This window comes from Cyanistes caeruleus, chromosome 4 (genome assembly GCF_971803275.1).
Source record: "Cyanistes caeruleus chromosome 4, bCyaCae1.hap1.1, whole genome shotgun sequence".
Lineage (NCBI taxonomy): Eukaryota > Metazoa > Chordata > Aves > Passeriformes > Paridae > Cyanistes > Cyanistes caeruleus.
The window spans coordinates 6,859,268-6,875,624 of NC_141704.1; the positions used below are offsets into that span (position 1 = coordinate 6,859,268).

Consider the following 16,357-nt stretch of genomic DNA (forward strand, 5'->3'; position numbering starts at 1 on the left):
CGGACTTCCAGGGGTGTGAAGGGGCTGTCTGTGGAGCAAGGGCGCTTCTCCAGCACAGGCAGGCAGCAAGAAGCCTTATCAGCAGAAAGGCCAAAATTACTTGTGAGTTACAAGATAATAGCACAAGGTCTGGAGCAGAAACCATTTTATATTTTGCATGTCCAAATTCAATTACTTCTTCCTCCAGCTGCTCCTGGATCATGTTCTTAACATCACTGCAATAACATTCTAAGATGGTGAGGTGAGAACTGTGTGAAGACACTGAGCATCACTCACTGCCACTTTGATTACAAATGACTGCTGGAAAAGGATCTCCCACATCCCAGATCAGCTTATAGAGTCAAATCTACTTTGGAAAAAACTATAATGTAGTTAATTAAACTTCCTTTTTTCCCCCATTTCTCTTGCATGAAGTGAGACTTTGATCTACAGCATAGAAGCCAAAGCCAGGATTCAAAATCCTTCCTTTGGCACCTACCCAGTGTCTTCACATCAAAGCACTGAGCGTGCAACCGCTGTCAGCAAGGCCAGGAGTCAGACTAAATCTGACATTTCTGAACTGCTAGTCTGGAAAATAGCACGTAAGTTCTAAGCAAAAGATCTTCTCTGTGCTTATTGTCTTTTACCAAGCTCCAGGAAGCCTTTGTTTTCAACACATGTGAAATGTCAAGGCAAATAAAAAAAAGTGTCTGAAACACTGGAGCTTCATGCAACTGCAGATGGCCAAATAAGCAGCTGGATGTCTAATTTTTACATGTTCCTCTTTGAAACTTGGATGCTGCTATTAAAAATACATAGTAGAAGGACGGCTAACATGGTTAATCTAAAGTGCAGGAACATGAAGTTAGTTGGAAACAAAGTTTTAGATGTAACATGTGGTTACATAAATTTAGGAGCACCTCCTAAATACCTCCAGTGTGAACTGAACACCTACAGCAAATTTTAAGAAACATCCCACCAAGCCAAGGCTAAACTAAAACACACTATTACCAAATAAATTTAAATATTTTGCTTTTAATTTCAAGCAACTTTTCTCATAGGGTAAGTGCTGCTCCACTAAAACACAGCAACCCAAGCCTTTCAACAGCTTCTGCATTTCCCTGACCCTTGAAGCTCTGCTAACGGATCTGGAAGTTTATTTCTCAAAGGTGTTATTGCTACAGGGGCAGTATCCAGCAACACCACACATCCATGCTGGGAGAATCCAGCTTCATCCAGCTGTGTTCTGCCCAGCAGAACAAGCACAGCCTGCCTCAGAGGGCGGTTACCAAACAGTCGGGAGGAATGAGGACACAAGTTTCATCGGGTGGGACAATGAGTTTGGATGACCTCTGAGGTCATTGATGGGTTTGTTCTTCTGAAAGAGGCAATTTTAAGACTCATTCCATAGGCAAGGTGTATAAATTTTTAAAAACAAAGCTAACCTTCCTTCTCTTTCCTGGCTATAGTAAGAAATTCAGTCTTGAAAGTGGGAATGTGACACCTGTCGCTCTTCTCTGTGGTCACAGCTCCCTCTGCAGTTAACCCTGCTCCACCAGTGATGCCAGACAGGGAAGTCTCTTCATGAATCCTGTGCTGTGAACCAGACACAATACAGCAAGTTCTCACAAAAATCCCATGGAAAGGACTCAGCAGAGGGATCTCCAACTCACTGGAAATCATTCATCTGGGCCCATGCTCTCCACAGGAGCTGATCAGTGCCAGGGTTACAGAAGACATGTGCAACCAGGACACCCAAAATCACCCACTAAGCTGGGACGGGGATCTGACCCCTCATCAGACTTCTTGGTGTTGTGGTCAAACCAGAGGCTGCTGAGAGGATATGTCTGTGTCCATGTGGGAACCACAGCCCAGACACCTCACTCCGGCACCAAGGGTGTAGGACCAATACTTAACTGCTCAAACCTCACCTTCTTTAAAAAACAAACAAACAAGAAATCCTAGAGATGCTGCACGAAGATAAAAGAATCACAAAACAAGGCAGAAGGTGCCACAAGAGCCCATCACTGCAGCCTTTGGTGCTGTTTTGACATCTTTGGGTGGACTGGGGGGAAGTGGAAGCAAACTGAGGGTTGATGCTTTGCACTGGGGTGTTCAATGACACTGCCAGTTTCTGAGCAGCAGCAATGACACAACACAGCCCTTGAGTGCAGTTTCACTCTGGTTTATTCTTTATTTCAAAAAATAGATTATGAGAGCAAAAGAATCTTCCAAAAAGCAAGGAAAAACACTGTGAAAGGCAAGAGGATCATTTCAGTGTGCATCTCTCCACCCTGCCACCACTGCGTCCTGGGGAGCATCCAAACACTTCCTCAACCTGGCAGCAGCCAAAGGTACCTTTTTCCAGACCTGCCAGACTCAAAGGATTCCCTCACTTCACACAGCCTTGGTTCAGTTGTGCAAGGCCAGTGGGAGGCTGCTTTGTTGGCCCAGTAGCTCCCAATACTGTCAGATTCATATTTCACCTGTGCCAGAGCTGCTTGGTCAGGTATGATGCCACGCCAAACCCCGCTTGAGGAACTCTACCAGCAATTGTATTCCTGTCCATAAATCCCATTTTTCTCTGTGAGTGGTTGCTGCTTTCTCTTTAGCCATTTCCTTACACCGTTGATTCTGCTGGTACCAGCACCCACATCTTCACCCCATGTCACTGAGGGCTTGTCTGAAACTGATTTTTTTATTTCTTTTTTTGCATAGGAAAGGGAGTTGGAAATTCTTGCATAAAATCTTACGTTGCTATAGCATCATTCTAAATGTGTGTCATGTTAAAAACTTTTAAGAAACAAGAATAAAAACATCAAGAAAATCAAGGTGTTCTTTCAAGACTTTGATTCTTCTATTGTTTAAGACACCTGCCACAAATCTGTTTTTCTAGCTTAGTTTTCCTTTGACATACATCAGCAGTCCAAGCTCAGTGCAATTATTCTGAATTAGCATAAAACAATTTTGCAGCATTTGGCTAAGTTACCATTACAGAGATCAACAAAGGGAATTCTGCCTGCTCAGGCAGGGTCAGTGTTCATCCCTCAGAGAACCTCATTCTCAGGCCCATGTTTTCCATCCTGTTCTTCACAGGGCCTTCTACAGGTTGATTCTTTCCCCTTGCACAAGCCGTGCTCGGAAGTTCCAAATATCCTTCAAAACAAAAATGAGACAAAAGAAAATCACCTTGAGTGCCAGAAAAACACAGTGACCAGGATTCCAGTTTACAGAGATGGGAATAGAGGATTACTTAGTTTTTATCATCTTGTGAAGGCAAAATAAGACCTGGGCACTCCTCTGGGAGAAAACTTCAACTCTGGCTAAAAAACATCCTTAAATCGAAACAAAAACATAGAGACTTCTCTGGGGTTTGTAAGAGCAACCTCATTTCCACTCAGGAGAAGGAGAGAGCCTCACTACATATCCCTTCAGATATCACCAAGTACCTAAATAAGCCAGGAACCAAAAGCCAAGCAAGCCGTGGTTTCACAGACATGAAAGATCAGTTTGCAAAACACAGCTGGGCACTCCACCACACCCAGGCACATTGGGGGAAACACGCAGAACAACACAAAAATGCCAAGGTTGAGAAAGAAAGTCCCCCCCTCCAGAAAGCCCCAGTTATTGTAAAACATCTACATTTTAGAAGAAAATTGCTGCTTTTACATCTAGACTTTACTGCATTGATAGTGGCTTTGCACACCCTTGGGAATTGCTGTGGATTAAGGCATTCAGAACATTTTCACCCCAGTAACAAGGTTTATTTTTCTTTCAGTGCCTGGATCCCTGAAGAATTTACATTTGCTTTCTATTTTACTCAATGGTCTCAGTTATTCAGCAAGAGTCCATTAGTCCCACTTATTTTTTTTTTGAGGCAGATGTGTATCACTGCTGTCAAACCTGCTGTAGCCTGGAGTATAAACAACTGATGTGGAATTATATTTAAGCAAAAAAAATCCATTTGTTATTGCGATCAGATGTGGCTACTTGTTTTAAAAGGAAAATCCACCCACCCTTAGGAGGGGAAACTCTAACAACTGTGGACATACAAACTGGACAAGCACTGAATGTATTCCAACTTACAGTTTTGGATTCAGGGCAAATGACCGCAATTTTTTTATTTACAAGCAGAGCTTCAGAAGGAACTTTTGGAGCTCCAGGGATGTGAAGAGGCTGCCAGAGGGCAAGGCATGATGAAGAAAAAGGCCCCAAAAAAGCCTGCCAATCATCCTCTGAACATCAGGTCTTTTATCCTGCCAAGCACCTTTGCCTGGTACAGCTGATCTGCCAAACTAGGCATAGCAATCTGCCACATGAGAGACTTGGGAAAGGAAACTGACCCTGGTTTGCAACAAAGGGCACTGAGCCAAGTCTCACCTTGAGCTCCACAGAAGTCGCATCGTATTTCTTGCAAACCATTTCCTGCATCTCCTTCTCCAGGTCTTCCTGAGTCGTGTTCTTGACATCGATGTAGTGGCACTCTGAGCTGGCAAAGTGGCAGCTGATGCTCTGAGTGAGGAAAGTGGGCACCACTCACTGTCACATCAACTACAAACAACTGCTGGAAAAAAACCTCGTGCATTCCAGATTGTGGACACATCCCTCCTTCCTTACAGATCATGTCAGCAAATTCCTTCCTTTCCAAGTGTTCCAAAAAGCATCCCCTTGGAGAAATACTCTTGCTGCTGACATCCTCTTCTTCCTTCCCTTTTCCCCCTCACTCCCTCAGCCTGAGCTGTACTACTTGATCTCAGAATATCAGCAGCTGCAGTGGAAAAAGGGAGAGTCAGGGCTGGAGCAGACCTGTGTGTTCTGAAAGGGCTCTTGGCTCCTGCACCCAGAGGGTCACAATACACTTATTTTGAATCCACCAATAAACTGCCACAGGGGCTGAAAGAACAGGCCACACAATAGGCAAACCAAAATAAAACCAGAGCAGCCCGTGCTGCAGTGCCTGGATGAATCACTTCTGAGACAGGACCAGGCCTCCAAACAAGGGCACTTTTGCCTGTTTCATTTAAATAATCATGCATGTCAACAAATCTTTAATAGAAAAATGGGTTGTGCAATCATATAAATAAATATATTTTATTGAATGATGGTGACTCCTGTTATCCAGAGGTGGGATACCAAGAAGACAGGGGGAAAAAAATAGGGAAAGTCCTGATATCTGGGACAGCTGAAAGGGAACTTTCAGAAAAGCAAGTACAGCCAGACAGGCTTTAATTTAAACATAGATTCAACATCTAATTTCTACTCCTGTTCTGTTTTTCTGAAGCAGCTGCACAGTATGCTCTTCTAAAAGAAGACAGATGTTTAAAAATAATAAAAAAAACAAGAGAGTGCTAAAGTATAATAGGAAGATAAAAACTGCTTGGAACATCCACATATTCATGAACTGAGAATAGATCCAAAGGGGCTGGGGGTTAACAACAGAAAGAGGGATAACAGTTGGATACTTTTTTTTAAAAGCATCAAGAATATAAAAAACTCTATCAAGAGATATTTTCCTACCTTTCGGAACCCTGATGTCCTGTTTATCCCAGAGCCATGAATGAGCAGGGGGTGGAAGAACACTGTGTCTCCCTTCTCCATGACAAGGTGAACCTTGGGAATCTTCTCATCTTCATCAAGCAGTCCATGGAAAAGTTTGTTTGTTTTACTCTAGGAAAGAAAAAGGCTGAACTGAAATCACTCAGTTAAAATTAGAGGAAGTGCTGATTTTCAGAGCACAGTAGGGCAGTAGGGACAGCTATGGATCTTCTTTCCCCTGCAAAGAGTATTCCATATGCCAAGCTGGAAGTCTGACTATTGCCTACTAGTCCTTCTACCTCCAGCCTGACATACAGAAAAATTGTATTTTCTATATTTTCTGCAGCTGGATTTGTACAAAGACATTCTCAGTTGTAGAGAGCACTGGGAAACCCCACAAAGGTGGCCAATGCCACTGCTGGAGTCCAGCCTGCTGCTCCTGGTATAACCATCACCAGTGACAGTCCAGGCCAGGAAACACACACTCTTAAGGAGAAGATACCACTTGGTATTTTATTCCATCCAGTTGTTTACTGTCAGACTCCTCCTCTTTGGAGCAGCACACATGCTACCAGGCAGGAACAAGTTGACAGGAGACAGAGCACTCAGACTTGGCAAGGGCAGTGGAAAATGTTGGCATGTGTTTATGCTGTCATGCCACAACGTGCTGGACATTTCCCAGGTGAAAGTGGGAAGAGAGGCAAATCTGCCCATGTCACATGGAGTGATGTCACCCAAGAAACTGTCTCCCAAATAAATATCAGTATTTGCATAAACAGAAAAAAAAAAAAAAAAATCACTGAAAGCCTCAGCTTTGACCTGCACATCCTTCCCCTACAGTTAAGTTTTCCCAGCCAAAACACATCCCCTTCCTGCATGCCCTTCCCAAGCCCTCCATGACACTCTACCTCTGGATAACCATGAGGCTTCAGGGTTGTCTTGTGTGTCCCTGGCTGCACGACCAGGCAGCCGTTGTCCTGGTGAGCCCTCTCCATGGCGGTCCAGGCGCACACGATGCGGGACGCAGGCCGGAATGGGAAATAGTGCAGGTCCTGATGCATGGGGTGCAGAAAAGTCTGTTTGTCTGCAATACAGGTTCAGAAACCTTCAGCTTCATCAAATGTGACACAGCCTTTTCCTTCCTGTTGAACCACTGTAGCACATCCCAAGGAGATGCTGCTTCCTGCTGAAGACACTTGGTGTACTCAGTGCCTGCTCCAGCCCAGCCACGGAAGCCAAGGAAGTGAGCTGCCATCCCACCCCAAAATGGACCATGGAGGTGGCTCTTGGGTCACACAGTGAAAGCCAGGAGGCTGCTCAGCTCTGTGACCCCTCAGAAGGCTCCTGTTGCTGGCCTTCACCACCACCACCACACATTTTCATCACTCATTTTGGCTGCTCTCCGGTTTTGAGAACTTTGACCAGCACAGTGTTGCACAAAGCTCCAACAGCTGTGCTGTCTGAAGGCACTGGATGTACTGCTGTGATGCAAGCAGAACAAACCCTGTCTGTGCTGCATCCCTGCTCATGTTTATTTAGCTTTCTCTTTAAAAAAAGGGGGAAAAAAAATCTCAATTTATGGATTCCAGCCTCCACAGAGAGTCCATGCCCTAGAGGCTCTCTTCCATTAAGTCTAAACAAAAATAAATATTCTTGAAGTTTTGCTTGTTATTTTTATCCCCCCATGGAAATGGAAACATAGTCCACACCAAAAGAGCCTTTTATATATAATTTATATACTTCTTTTGCCATTGATTTTGCTCCTTAAATAGACACAGTTAGGATATTTCTACTTCCCTCATTTGCCATTCTATTTAAACTTTGTGCAGCCTCAAAAACTCTCCTGTGTTTTCTCATGTTGTCTCATTAAACCAAGGTAAAAATCAAACAAACTATCACCAAAATGGCTTTATAAATTTTCAGTGTTATTTGGGTTTAATTTGTTTTACAGCTTTTGTAAAATACTAAGTTCAATTCTGGCATACACACAATAATTTATCCATTTTCCTCTAATCCAAGTTTTCCTTACCAGAATCTGGAAGTTTATTTATCAGCATGGTGTGCATTGCCATGATGTTTGGCCCTGTGAAGCACTCAACATATTTGAGGACCTACAAGGAAAAAAACTTTATGAGAAAAAAATAGAAACATGAAGAACAAGAGGAAATATTCTGAGGAAACACTGGGCACTTGGTGTTTGGCTGAGGACAAGGGTACAGAAGGAGACAGGGGAGGATGGAGGGATGCAGGACAGGAGGAAGGATCTGGCATGGCACACAAATGGAAATGGTGGGAGGAGGCCAAGAGGGAAGATGGTGCTGCAGTCTGCAGGGAGGGGTAGAAAAGATGGGGAAGGTACTCCCAGAGAGCAGTGTCTGCCACATGAATATCAGTTGCAAGGCTGGACCTGCCCAGTGACAGATGTTTGCCTGGATAAAACACATTCAGAAGATGTTGCTGATCTGTCTCTCTAGCCTGCCATGGTTTGGCCAAGTCACATGCCTGACTGGCTCCACATCAGGGGCAGAGCAGCACTGCTTTAAGTCTTCTGCCCCAACCTCCAACAATGCCCTGTTCATGGAGAACTTTTAAAAGCCAACCTGATCTTCCTTCCTCGCTTATGTGTTTATGGGAATGACCTGCAGGGTCAGGTATCTTCATACACACTCTTCTACCACCACCACCCTTTGTTTTACCTCTGGCAGAGTGCAGTATCTGAACAGCTCTTCATCTTCCTGGAAGTCCTGCACCTTATTAACCACTTTTTCAGACTGACCAAACTGGGACTTCAGGGACTCATCTTTCATAATCATAATTCCTGGTGGCTTCACCTCTCTTTTACAGATCCTCGTGAACTCCTTCCTGCAAACCAGAGGGAATGTCCATGTTGGAAGAACCCAACCATCTCCAGCTTCCCAGAGTTCCCCCCAGGCAACTGCCTCATACCTGAAGCGCTCAATGTCCTCATCAGAAACGAGATTCTTGATGAGCAGGTACCCATTGTCTTCATAGAACTGTCTCTGCTCTGTGGTCAGCAGATCGTTGTCCAGGGTGTAGCTGGGACACACAGGGACACGTTAACCATGTCCAGTGACCAACACGTGTGCTTGGGGAAAGGAAGAACTGAGCTCTGAAGGTTACTTTGCTTCTATCTCTACCAAGGAAGATGGAGCTTACCAAAACTTCCCAGAATGAGGAACAACACTGACTTGGGCTGAAGTAGGAATGCTTATCTGGAGTGGGAATTAAGGAATATACAATCAAGCAAAATAGATTAGAACATTATCTATAAGCATAAGTCCTCATTCCTGTGTGCTGCTCATCTTATAGGCTGGTGCTGTGCTGGACACTCAATCCATGTTCATGTTCATTTTGCTTCTATAATAATAAATGATAATAAGAAATATTCTAAAAATGAAAATAATCTAAAACAATAAGCAGCAGCGGTAAACCTGAGGTTTCATATTCTCGTACACCATTGCAAACCTTGACCTTCTCTCCAGTTACTGCAAAGATCAGGTCCCTCCCAAATGACAGGGACAGCAGGAAGAGAGGAGAGCTTTAGGCTTGTCCTCCACTTCATTTCAACAGGTTTTGAAAAAGAATTTGTATTCTCTTATGCAGAGACACATTCTCATCAACAGGGCAGTTAAACCCAACTTGCTAAATAAGCCTCACAACAGCTTTAGGCATGATATTGAAGTGTCCTCCATAACAAAAATGAGCATTTTCATGCTGATCTTTTGGTCTGCACATGCATGTTTGTTTCAGAGTTTTATGAAAACCACTGACTTTCCTCTACTGCTCATAAAAGCATGAATGCTTTGAGAATAAGAAATAGGTTTCTTCAAGCAGCTATGTCTATTGTCCCCACACCAGGAAGCTTAAACTTTATCTTGTCAAAAGTCACATACAGTGGGAGAAGAACGACACATGCAAAAACATGTTGCAAAAATGATGAGACAAGGGAGGAAAAGGTGATGGGAACTGGATGGAAGACAGAGAGAAGATGGGGAGACCAGCTGGCAACCACCACAGCAGTCCCCGAGCAAGGAATCCCCCAAGTGAGGGCGGTAGTGCCCCACACACCCCACATTTCAGGCCTAACTTCAGTGAATACGGGACTCCTGACCATTCAGGCTCCTAAATGTCCACAGACAGCTGATGGAGACACAGGCCCTGCTGAACCCCAGCACAGGGCCTTCCTCAGCACCTCCACCTCCCCAGATGGAGGGACAGCAGACAAGTCCACCCAGTGCTGGACTCCATTTCAGCACCTTCCTCCCAGGCTCTGCAGTGCCTCTTCCTCTCACTGGTTTTGCTCTTGACACTTAGCAACACTCAGAAGACAAGTCTGGGTTGACTGGACAACTGAAATCATGAGAGATTAACACAAAATCAGAAAACTGATGTACCATTTGGTGCATCAAATAAATCTGTTCTTATTAGAGTCTGTCATACTTTATCCATGCACCTTTCTTGCTCCAGCCCAGCTTAGTCATGTTTTTGTCCAAAGCTATTTGCATCATGACCCAGATTTAAAAACAAACAGGTTGTGCAGCACCTCCCCCTACTTCCTGTATCTTTACAACCAGGGTGTTTTCCCCACCATTTATTCCTAATTTTGTGTTCCTACTTGTGTTATAGCAGTCTGAGTCAACAACTATCCATCTGCCCTCATATTTTTAATCGATTTGAGGACTCCTACATCCTGTTCAATCACATCCTCTTCTATGTATTATAATTCAGAGGTAACTTGTCAGCATTCTGCCCTGTGAAAAAGCAGCTTTTTTTTTAAAGCAACATTTATTACAGCAGCTTTAAAAATATTCTCAGCAAGCAGTCTCCACTTGACTTTTGGAACCATGGGACATATCATCACAAAAACTTATTTCTGCCTGGGCTTCCTCTGCCTTATGCCAGCAGCCTCCAACATTTCCACCTCGGCTCCCATTCACAAACCAAACCTTGATGTTTTTCCTGCTGCTGCTCTACCAGTCGAGTCTGTACCTTTCAAAGAAATCTGACTCGCCGTGCGATTTCTAAGTCACGCAGAGTTTACCTCCTCAACCCCCCTGAATCTCTAAGAGGAAAATTCACTGCAGGGAAGCCTGTGGCTCGGTGCTGGGGGGGCCGTGCTGGGGCCTTGCCAAGATGCACATCCCAGCTCCCCACAGGCTGCGGGGCTGAAGCTCAGAGAGAGGTTTTGAGGTGGGTCAAGTGCTGACCCCAAAATTCCAGTCAGGGCTGCCACGGAAGCGCTGTTCTCGGCAGCAGGACACAAGACAGGACTCGCCCTGTGTGTCCTTCCCAGGCCGGTGTCCCTGTAGGACAAACCACGGACCCACAAGGGCGCGGGGAGCGAGGGGCAGAGTGCGCCGGGCTGGGGGAAGCGGAGTCCCGACCCACAGGGAGCCAAAGTCTTGGCTGCTACCGGCCCTTCCCCATCCCACAGCGGAAAGGATACAGGAGCCGGGACCGCTCCCAGCCGCGGGGAGAGGTGCCGCAGGATGGTGTCCAGCCGGGCCGCCGAGCGCTGCCCGAGCCGCTCCCCGAACCGCTCCATGGCGCTCAGGAGGCCTCAGCGCTGTCCCGGCCGGGGCGGAGCCGAGGCCGCCGCATGCTCAGAGCCCGAGCGCCCTCAGAGCCCCGGGTCAGCCGGGAGACACGGGACGGCGGTGGGAAGGGCCTGAGGGAAGCCGGGGCGGGCCCGGAGCCCGCCGGGAGCCGCGGACGGCAGCACCCCCGGGCCGGGATGGCCTGAGGGAGGCCTGGCCGGGCGTGCGGAGGGCCCGGAATTTCCCGAGCGGATTTCTTTACGTTGGTCCTCCCGCTTCCCCTCTTTTTCCCGTTCTCTGCCAGCAGTGACTGCTGGTGATCATCAGCCCCGTGTGGAGAGCAGTGCTTTGCACAATGCACTGCTGAGGCCGGCGTGGATCGGTGCCTTATCTGTCTCTAAAGAGACCGTCAGAGTTTGCCTCATGCTTCCATGAAAACGTTTGGAGATATTTTTGCGGCCCCAGTGTGAAAACAGATCTCAGGCCTGCCAGGTTGTCCATAAAAGCCTCGCTCATGAGCAATCCAGGCCCTGCTCCCGAAGAGGCACCGTCACAAGTCTCCTGTAGCTCCTGGCAGTCTCATGGTGACAGGGTGCGCAGCAAAATTCTGCTTACAGCTGCTTTAGGAAGCTTAACTCCCATTCTGCAACAGGTTTTGCTGGAATCTGCGGTGATATTGGTGGATCAGAAACTCAGCTGTCAATACACTAGGCTTCCTGCTAATGCTGCAGATGAACAGAACCAAGGCATGGTTAGGAAGGGCTCCTGTACAAAACCTGTATCCTGGAAACTGGTTCCTTTAAAATTCAGTGGCAGAACTCCCGCTGAGTGAAGTAAACTACAGCAGGTTTACAAACGGCTCTGGTCTGTGGTGCATTCGTGTTTATGGCTCTTATGGTATGCTTGGTGTATAACAAAAGGGGCATAACAGAACAGGCTATTCACAGAGGTGGGACAAAAAAGGTTGGGAACCTAGGAAAAAACCCTCTCTAAACGATTTTGTGTAGTCACAGAGGCAAGAGTACAGGCACTGTGAAGGTACAACAGCAGCAGCAGTGACAGCACTCTCCATTGCCAACAAAATTAGACCTTTGACTACTGAGCCATAGGAAAACTCTTAGGCATAAGAAAACAGAAAGTTAATAAAAGTCTCTCAAATCAAACTAGTGAGGGGAAACAGAAAAAAAAAGCAACTAGAGTAATAGCTTTATTATTGAACTCCTAATTATAACTCTGTTGAAAGGCCTATATATAATTCAGATCTATTCTGCAATTGCTTTCACTGAAACAGAAACCTCAATAAATCTCATCTGTTTAAACACTTAGGTAAAAGCCCCATCAAAAAGATGAAGCAGAATAATACTACACATGCCTATTGCAGCACAAACCTGTTTGCAATATAGATATTTCTTTCACAGGTGCATGTTTGACATCTGTTTTGTCTTATGCAAAGGTGTCTTTCATACCTGAAAAAAATAACAAAAAGTAGAGATTTGGCTGTACTGATTTAGGAGTTTGAGAACCAAGACGTTTTTATGTATACATAATTCATGCTTACATAAATATAGATAGAATCATAGAACATCCTGAATTGGAAGGGACCTACAGGAACCATCACTTAAGTCCTGGCCCAGCACAAGGCAAGCCCACCCTGTGCCTGAGAATATTGTCCTAAGGCTTCTTGAACTCTGTCAGCCTTGGTCCTGTGACAACTTCCCCGGGGAGCCTGTCTGAGTGCCCAACTATCCTCTGGATAAAGAACCTTTTTCTAATATATGCTCTTTTAAACAAGAAGAGCCTCAAAAAACCCTAATATCTCTATGCATTAAATCCCATTGTTCCTTTTTACTTACAGCCTCTCTGGCAATCTTGATACTAGTAACTCCCATATCACTGGACTGTCCTGTTGTATTCCATCACACCCCAAAGAATTCAGGACACCTCACCCACCTTGGCAAGAGCAGAGGGTGGCTGAGGTCATTGCCCTGTATTTGTACCCTCCTTCGGATGGATCGAACTTTAACACAACAAAAGATCAATCTCGGCCACTGCTGGCAGCACACAGTGACACGGGGACTGCCTGTGGTGTGGCCACACGCCCTAGTCTATTTAGACAAATAAAAGAACCCAAACCATCCTTTGCATCTAAACAGTCCAGAGTGAATAATCTTCAAATCCATTGATAAGCATCACTGAAATACAGGCTGAATCTCATCAACCCAGGAAAAGAAATAAGGGAGAAACTTCCTTTGTTAGGGAAACTGATGGTGGCATTAATCATTGTATTAAAATGGAGGCATTTAAGAGAGGCTGTGTCTTTGCAAAGTACTTTTACAGCTATGTCTGTCAGTTTCCTGAATTTTATAGAACATTTTTATACAGATGGTTTGCATTTGGCTTTTAGTTTTAATGTTTTCTGTTCATTAAATCACAAAACTAATAAAAACTAAACGATTGAGATTCCTCTAGCAGCAACAGGAACATTCCTGATGCAGTCTTATAATTTAATAAGCATCTCAATTGACTATTAAAATCCACATTATGATCAGAACTGTAATTCCAAAGATGAGGTCTTCTGAAAGCTTAATTTACTGTGGTGGGAAGTGGCAGCTGCTCCAACTCAGCAAAATTATCTTTTTTAACTGAGATGCCAGGGAAAACAGATGTTGATGAGACAATAACAAGAACAACAAAATCCACCACCGCACACATGCAGGTTCATTTCTCATCACCAGAGGAGTCAAGAAGGGCTTCTATGGATGCATAGAAGGGAGAAGGAGGGAAAAGGAGATGTGGCTCCATCAGAGAACAACATAAGGGGCATAGTGACAAGTGACATGGAAAGGGTCAAGGGTCTCAATGACTTCTCTGCCTTGGGCTTTGCTTTAGCTCCTGACCTCTGCTGAATTCCAAGCTTTTGGCTACTCTTATCCTGAGGAGGATAAGAGTGCTGCCAGGCTTCTCTCCAGCTGTCCCAAACTTCTCAGCTGGGGATGCCCACCCATCCCTTACTGACACAGTGTAACTCTATTTTTCTAAACGCATTACAACAGCACAGATCCCTTTGGAAATACCAGAGACAGCTGGATCCACCAGTGCTCTGAGCAGAGTGTAAAAGACCCCAGTTGTGGTTGGCTCTTGTGGTGCCAGCCAACCTCGGCAGCCAGTGAACCAGAAGGGAAATGGCTCCTTCACGGACATGTTGCTCCTCTTGATGTCCACAGCTCCCGAAAGGGATCCCATTCTCCCTCATGACCACCCAGCTGGGAAAAACACCTACCAAAGGGCTGAGCAAGAGGGTATTTTATTACCTTTCCCCTTTTCAAGCACCAGCCACAGGGGCTGCAATCACATCTCGTGGTCAGAATACAGATGTCAACTCCTGTGACTCTTCCCAACTGCTCACCTGACCTGAGTGAAAAATCAGTGAAGCACTAAGTATCAGCCACCCACTCCCCGTGGTCACTCAGGTTTGCTGCCCTCTCACTGCAGCTGCCACATTAATTTTAATTTTCTCCTTATTAGAAAAGATTCAATCCTGAATTTAGAGCAGAACGTGAAATCAAAATAATGCCTAACAAAAAGGACCAAACTATTCCGGCTTTATATACTGCCACAGAATTTAAGAGTGTTATTTTTCCCTGATGCAGGGGGGAAAGCAAACCGCTGAGGAAAACAACAGGCTAAACAGCAACAAGTGTTACAAACTTTCCAAAAATATATGCTACTTATCAAATGTGTTGATTAGCCTAGTGAATATTTCGATTATTAAATGCTTTCCTTTCAAAGAAAGATTTTTTTTTCTCCACTCTTTTCACAACTTGGATGGAGTTCTACAAGCAGGAATGGGAGCTGGCACATGCAGAGATTCCTGTGTATGTACATTCTGTTTGTATAAATGACTGGACATGGGCTACTAAAAACAACTGTTCACTGTTGCTTTCTCACAGCTTTTTGACACCAGCATCTCAAAAAACCCTCCATTTATATTCATTAGAGGAATCTCTGAGTGTCTTGCTTAATGGTGAAGGATTCGGGACTTGCCAGTCCCTTACAATATATCCTCCTACAGCTCAATGGGACCTACAACCTCTGATTTAGCAAAACAAATAAAACATTGTAAACAAGGGTGATGCTCACAGAGGACTTCCCAAGTTATCACCCACTCAGCGGCGCACCAGGATGCACTTTGAGATGTAAATTCCAGCCATCAGGAAGCACTGGGAGAGGCTTTTAAAAAGCTCGCCCGAGGGGTTTTCCTTGCAGGTTCCTCCAGCAACAGGAAATCTTCCTCCAGAAGTCCAGAGATAAGCAGCTTCCTTCAGACACCTTTCCTTGGAGATGAACCTTCTGCCGTTCAGGGCACATCTAGGGAAGGACCAGGGTAGGTTTCACACCTGGCTGATGAACCCATTATCACAGTAAGTGAAAAAACCCAACAGCATCGACCGACAAGGAACTTCTTCTGCCGGAGGGGAATTGACACACATGCAGAGCCAGTTTCAACTACAACAGACCTTGTAACAAGCACTCCCATACATAAGGACTTGTTCTGCACCCATTTGATCTACTTTAGGGGTTGTTAAAACTAAAATAACATATAGTCTTGCCCATGACCATAAAGACAATGAGCAGAATAAATATCGCAAAACAGCAGGGAAAAAAATAAAATTAAATCAGTATTTTTTGCACAACTGGTTTTGATACTTTATTTTCAGAACTGCCGTGAAAAAGCAAACAGTTTTTGGGATTTTTTTTCTCAAAGAAAAGTCAAAAACTTGGTTACTGCTTTGAGGTTTTGTGGTGAACCCACAACTCTCAAGACTTCCAGGAAAAGGCGAGTGAGGGACTGTGTGGTTTAAGCTACTCACAAGGCCGGGGGGGAATTAAAAAAAACAACATTCTAGCTTTCCAAAAGATGTCTGTTGAAAACACTGTTGAGTGGAAAAAAGATGAGCCAAGTTTTGCCAAAGATGCCATTATGAGGAAGACTGGAAATTTTAACTTTGCATGATGCACAAGACACGACCTGACCCAGTAATTTGTTTTTTATAGGTGGAAGCCTTTGTAATTCTTGCTGCAGTGACAATTATCCAAGCTTTTCTTCTTGCTGGTCTGAATATCAAGGAGCAAATTCCAGAACCTGGGAGAAGCTTCACAAGCGGGTTCAGTGCAGTTCAGGACAGCAGGGAGTGTCTGGGCAGAGCAGGGTCAGCAGTGAGGCTGCTGCGAGGGGCAGCTCCCCGTGCTGGCTGGGAAAAGAGGGGCTCCAGCTCCCGTTCCAC

The 16,357-nt window shown here is 45.1% G+C and overlaps 1 protein-coding gene across 3 annotated transcripts; it reads right to left on the reverse strand.

Moving 5' to 3' along the window:
• Positions 1-2,148: 2,148 nt before the first annotated feature.
• On the reverse strand, positions 2,149-14,468 carry PHYH (phytanoyl-CoA 2-hydroxylase). 3 transcript variants are annotated; one of them, XM_086886538.1, is made up of 11 exons: positions 14,384-14,468; positions 12,461-12,538; positions 10,982-11,797; positions 8,692-8,747; positions 8,461-8,571; positions 8,211-8,376; positions 7,544-7,625; positions 6,423-6,598; positions 5,497-5,646; positions 4,360-4,491; positions 2,149-3,135 (listed from the first exon to the last, which is right to left on the reverse strand). In XM_086886538.1, exons 3-11 carry the CDS (start codon positions 11,078-11,080, stop codon positions 3,082-3,084), a joined length of 1,026 nt encoding a protein of 341 aa, XP_086742664.1. In that variant the 5' UTR covers positions 11,081-11,797; positions 12,461-12,538; positions 14,384-14,468; the 3' UTR covers positions 2,149-3,081. The 3 variants fall into 3 exon arrangements, with proteins under 3 accessions (XP_086742664.1, XP_086742663.1, XP_086742665.1); XM_086886537.1 differs by lacking the exons at positions 12,461-12,538; positions 14,384-14,468 and having other exon boundaries at positions 10,982-12,073; XM_086886539.1 differs by lacking the exons at positions 2,149-3,135; positions 12,461-12,538; positions 14,384-14,468 and adding an exon at positions 3,288-3,314 and having other exon boundaries at positions 10,982-12,030.
• Positions 14,469-16,357: the final 1,889 nt, after the last annotated feature.

Bases quoted from the DNA above. Each gene is read 5' to 3' on its own strand.
- PHYH (XM_086886538.1), bottom strand. From the start codon at position 11,080: ATGGAGCGGTTCGGGGAGCGGCTCGGGCAGCGCTCGGCGGCCCGGCTG. The intron at 8,748-10,981 runs GTATCCTTTCCG...TTCCCACTCCAG, and splicing joins TGGGAGCGGTCCCGGCTCCT to ATAAGCATTCCTACTTCAGC. The intron at 5,647-6,422 runs GTAGAGTGTCAT...TTTCTTTCCTAG, and splicing joins AGCCTCATGGTTATCCAGAG to AGTAAAACAAACAAACTTTT.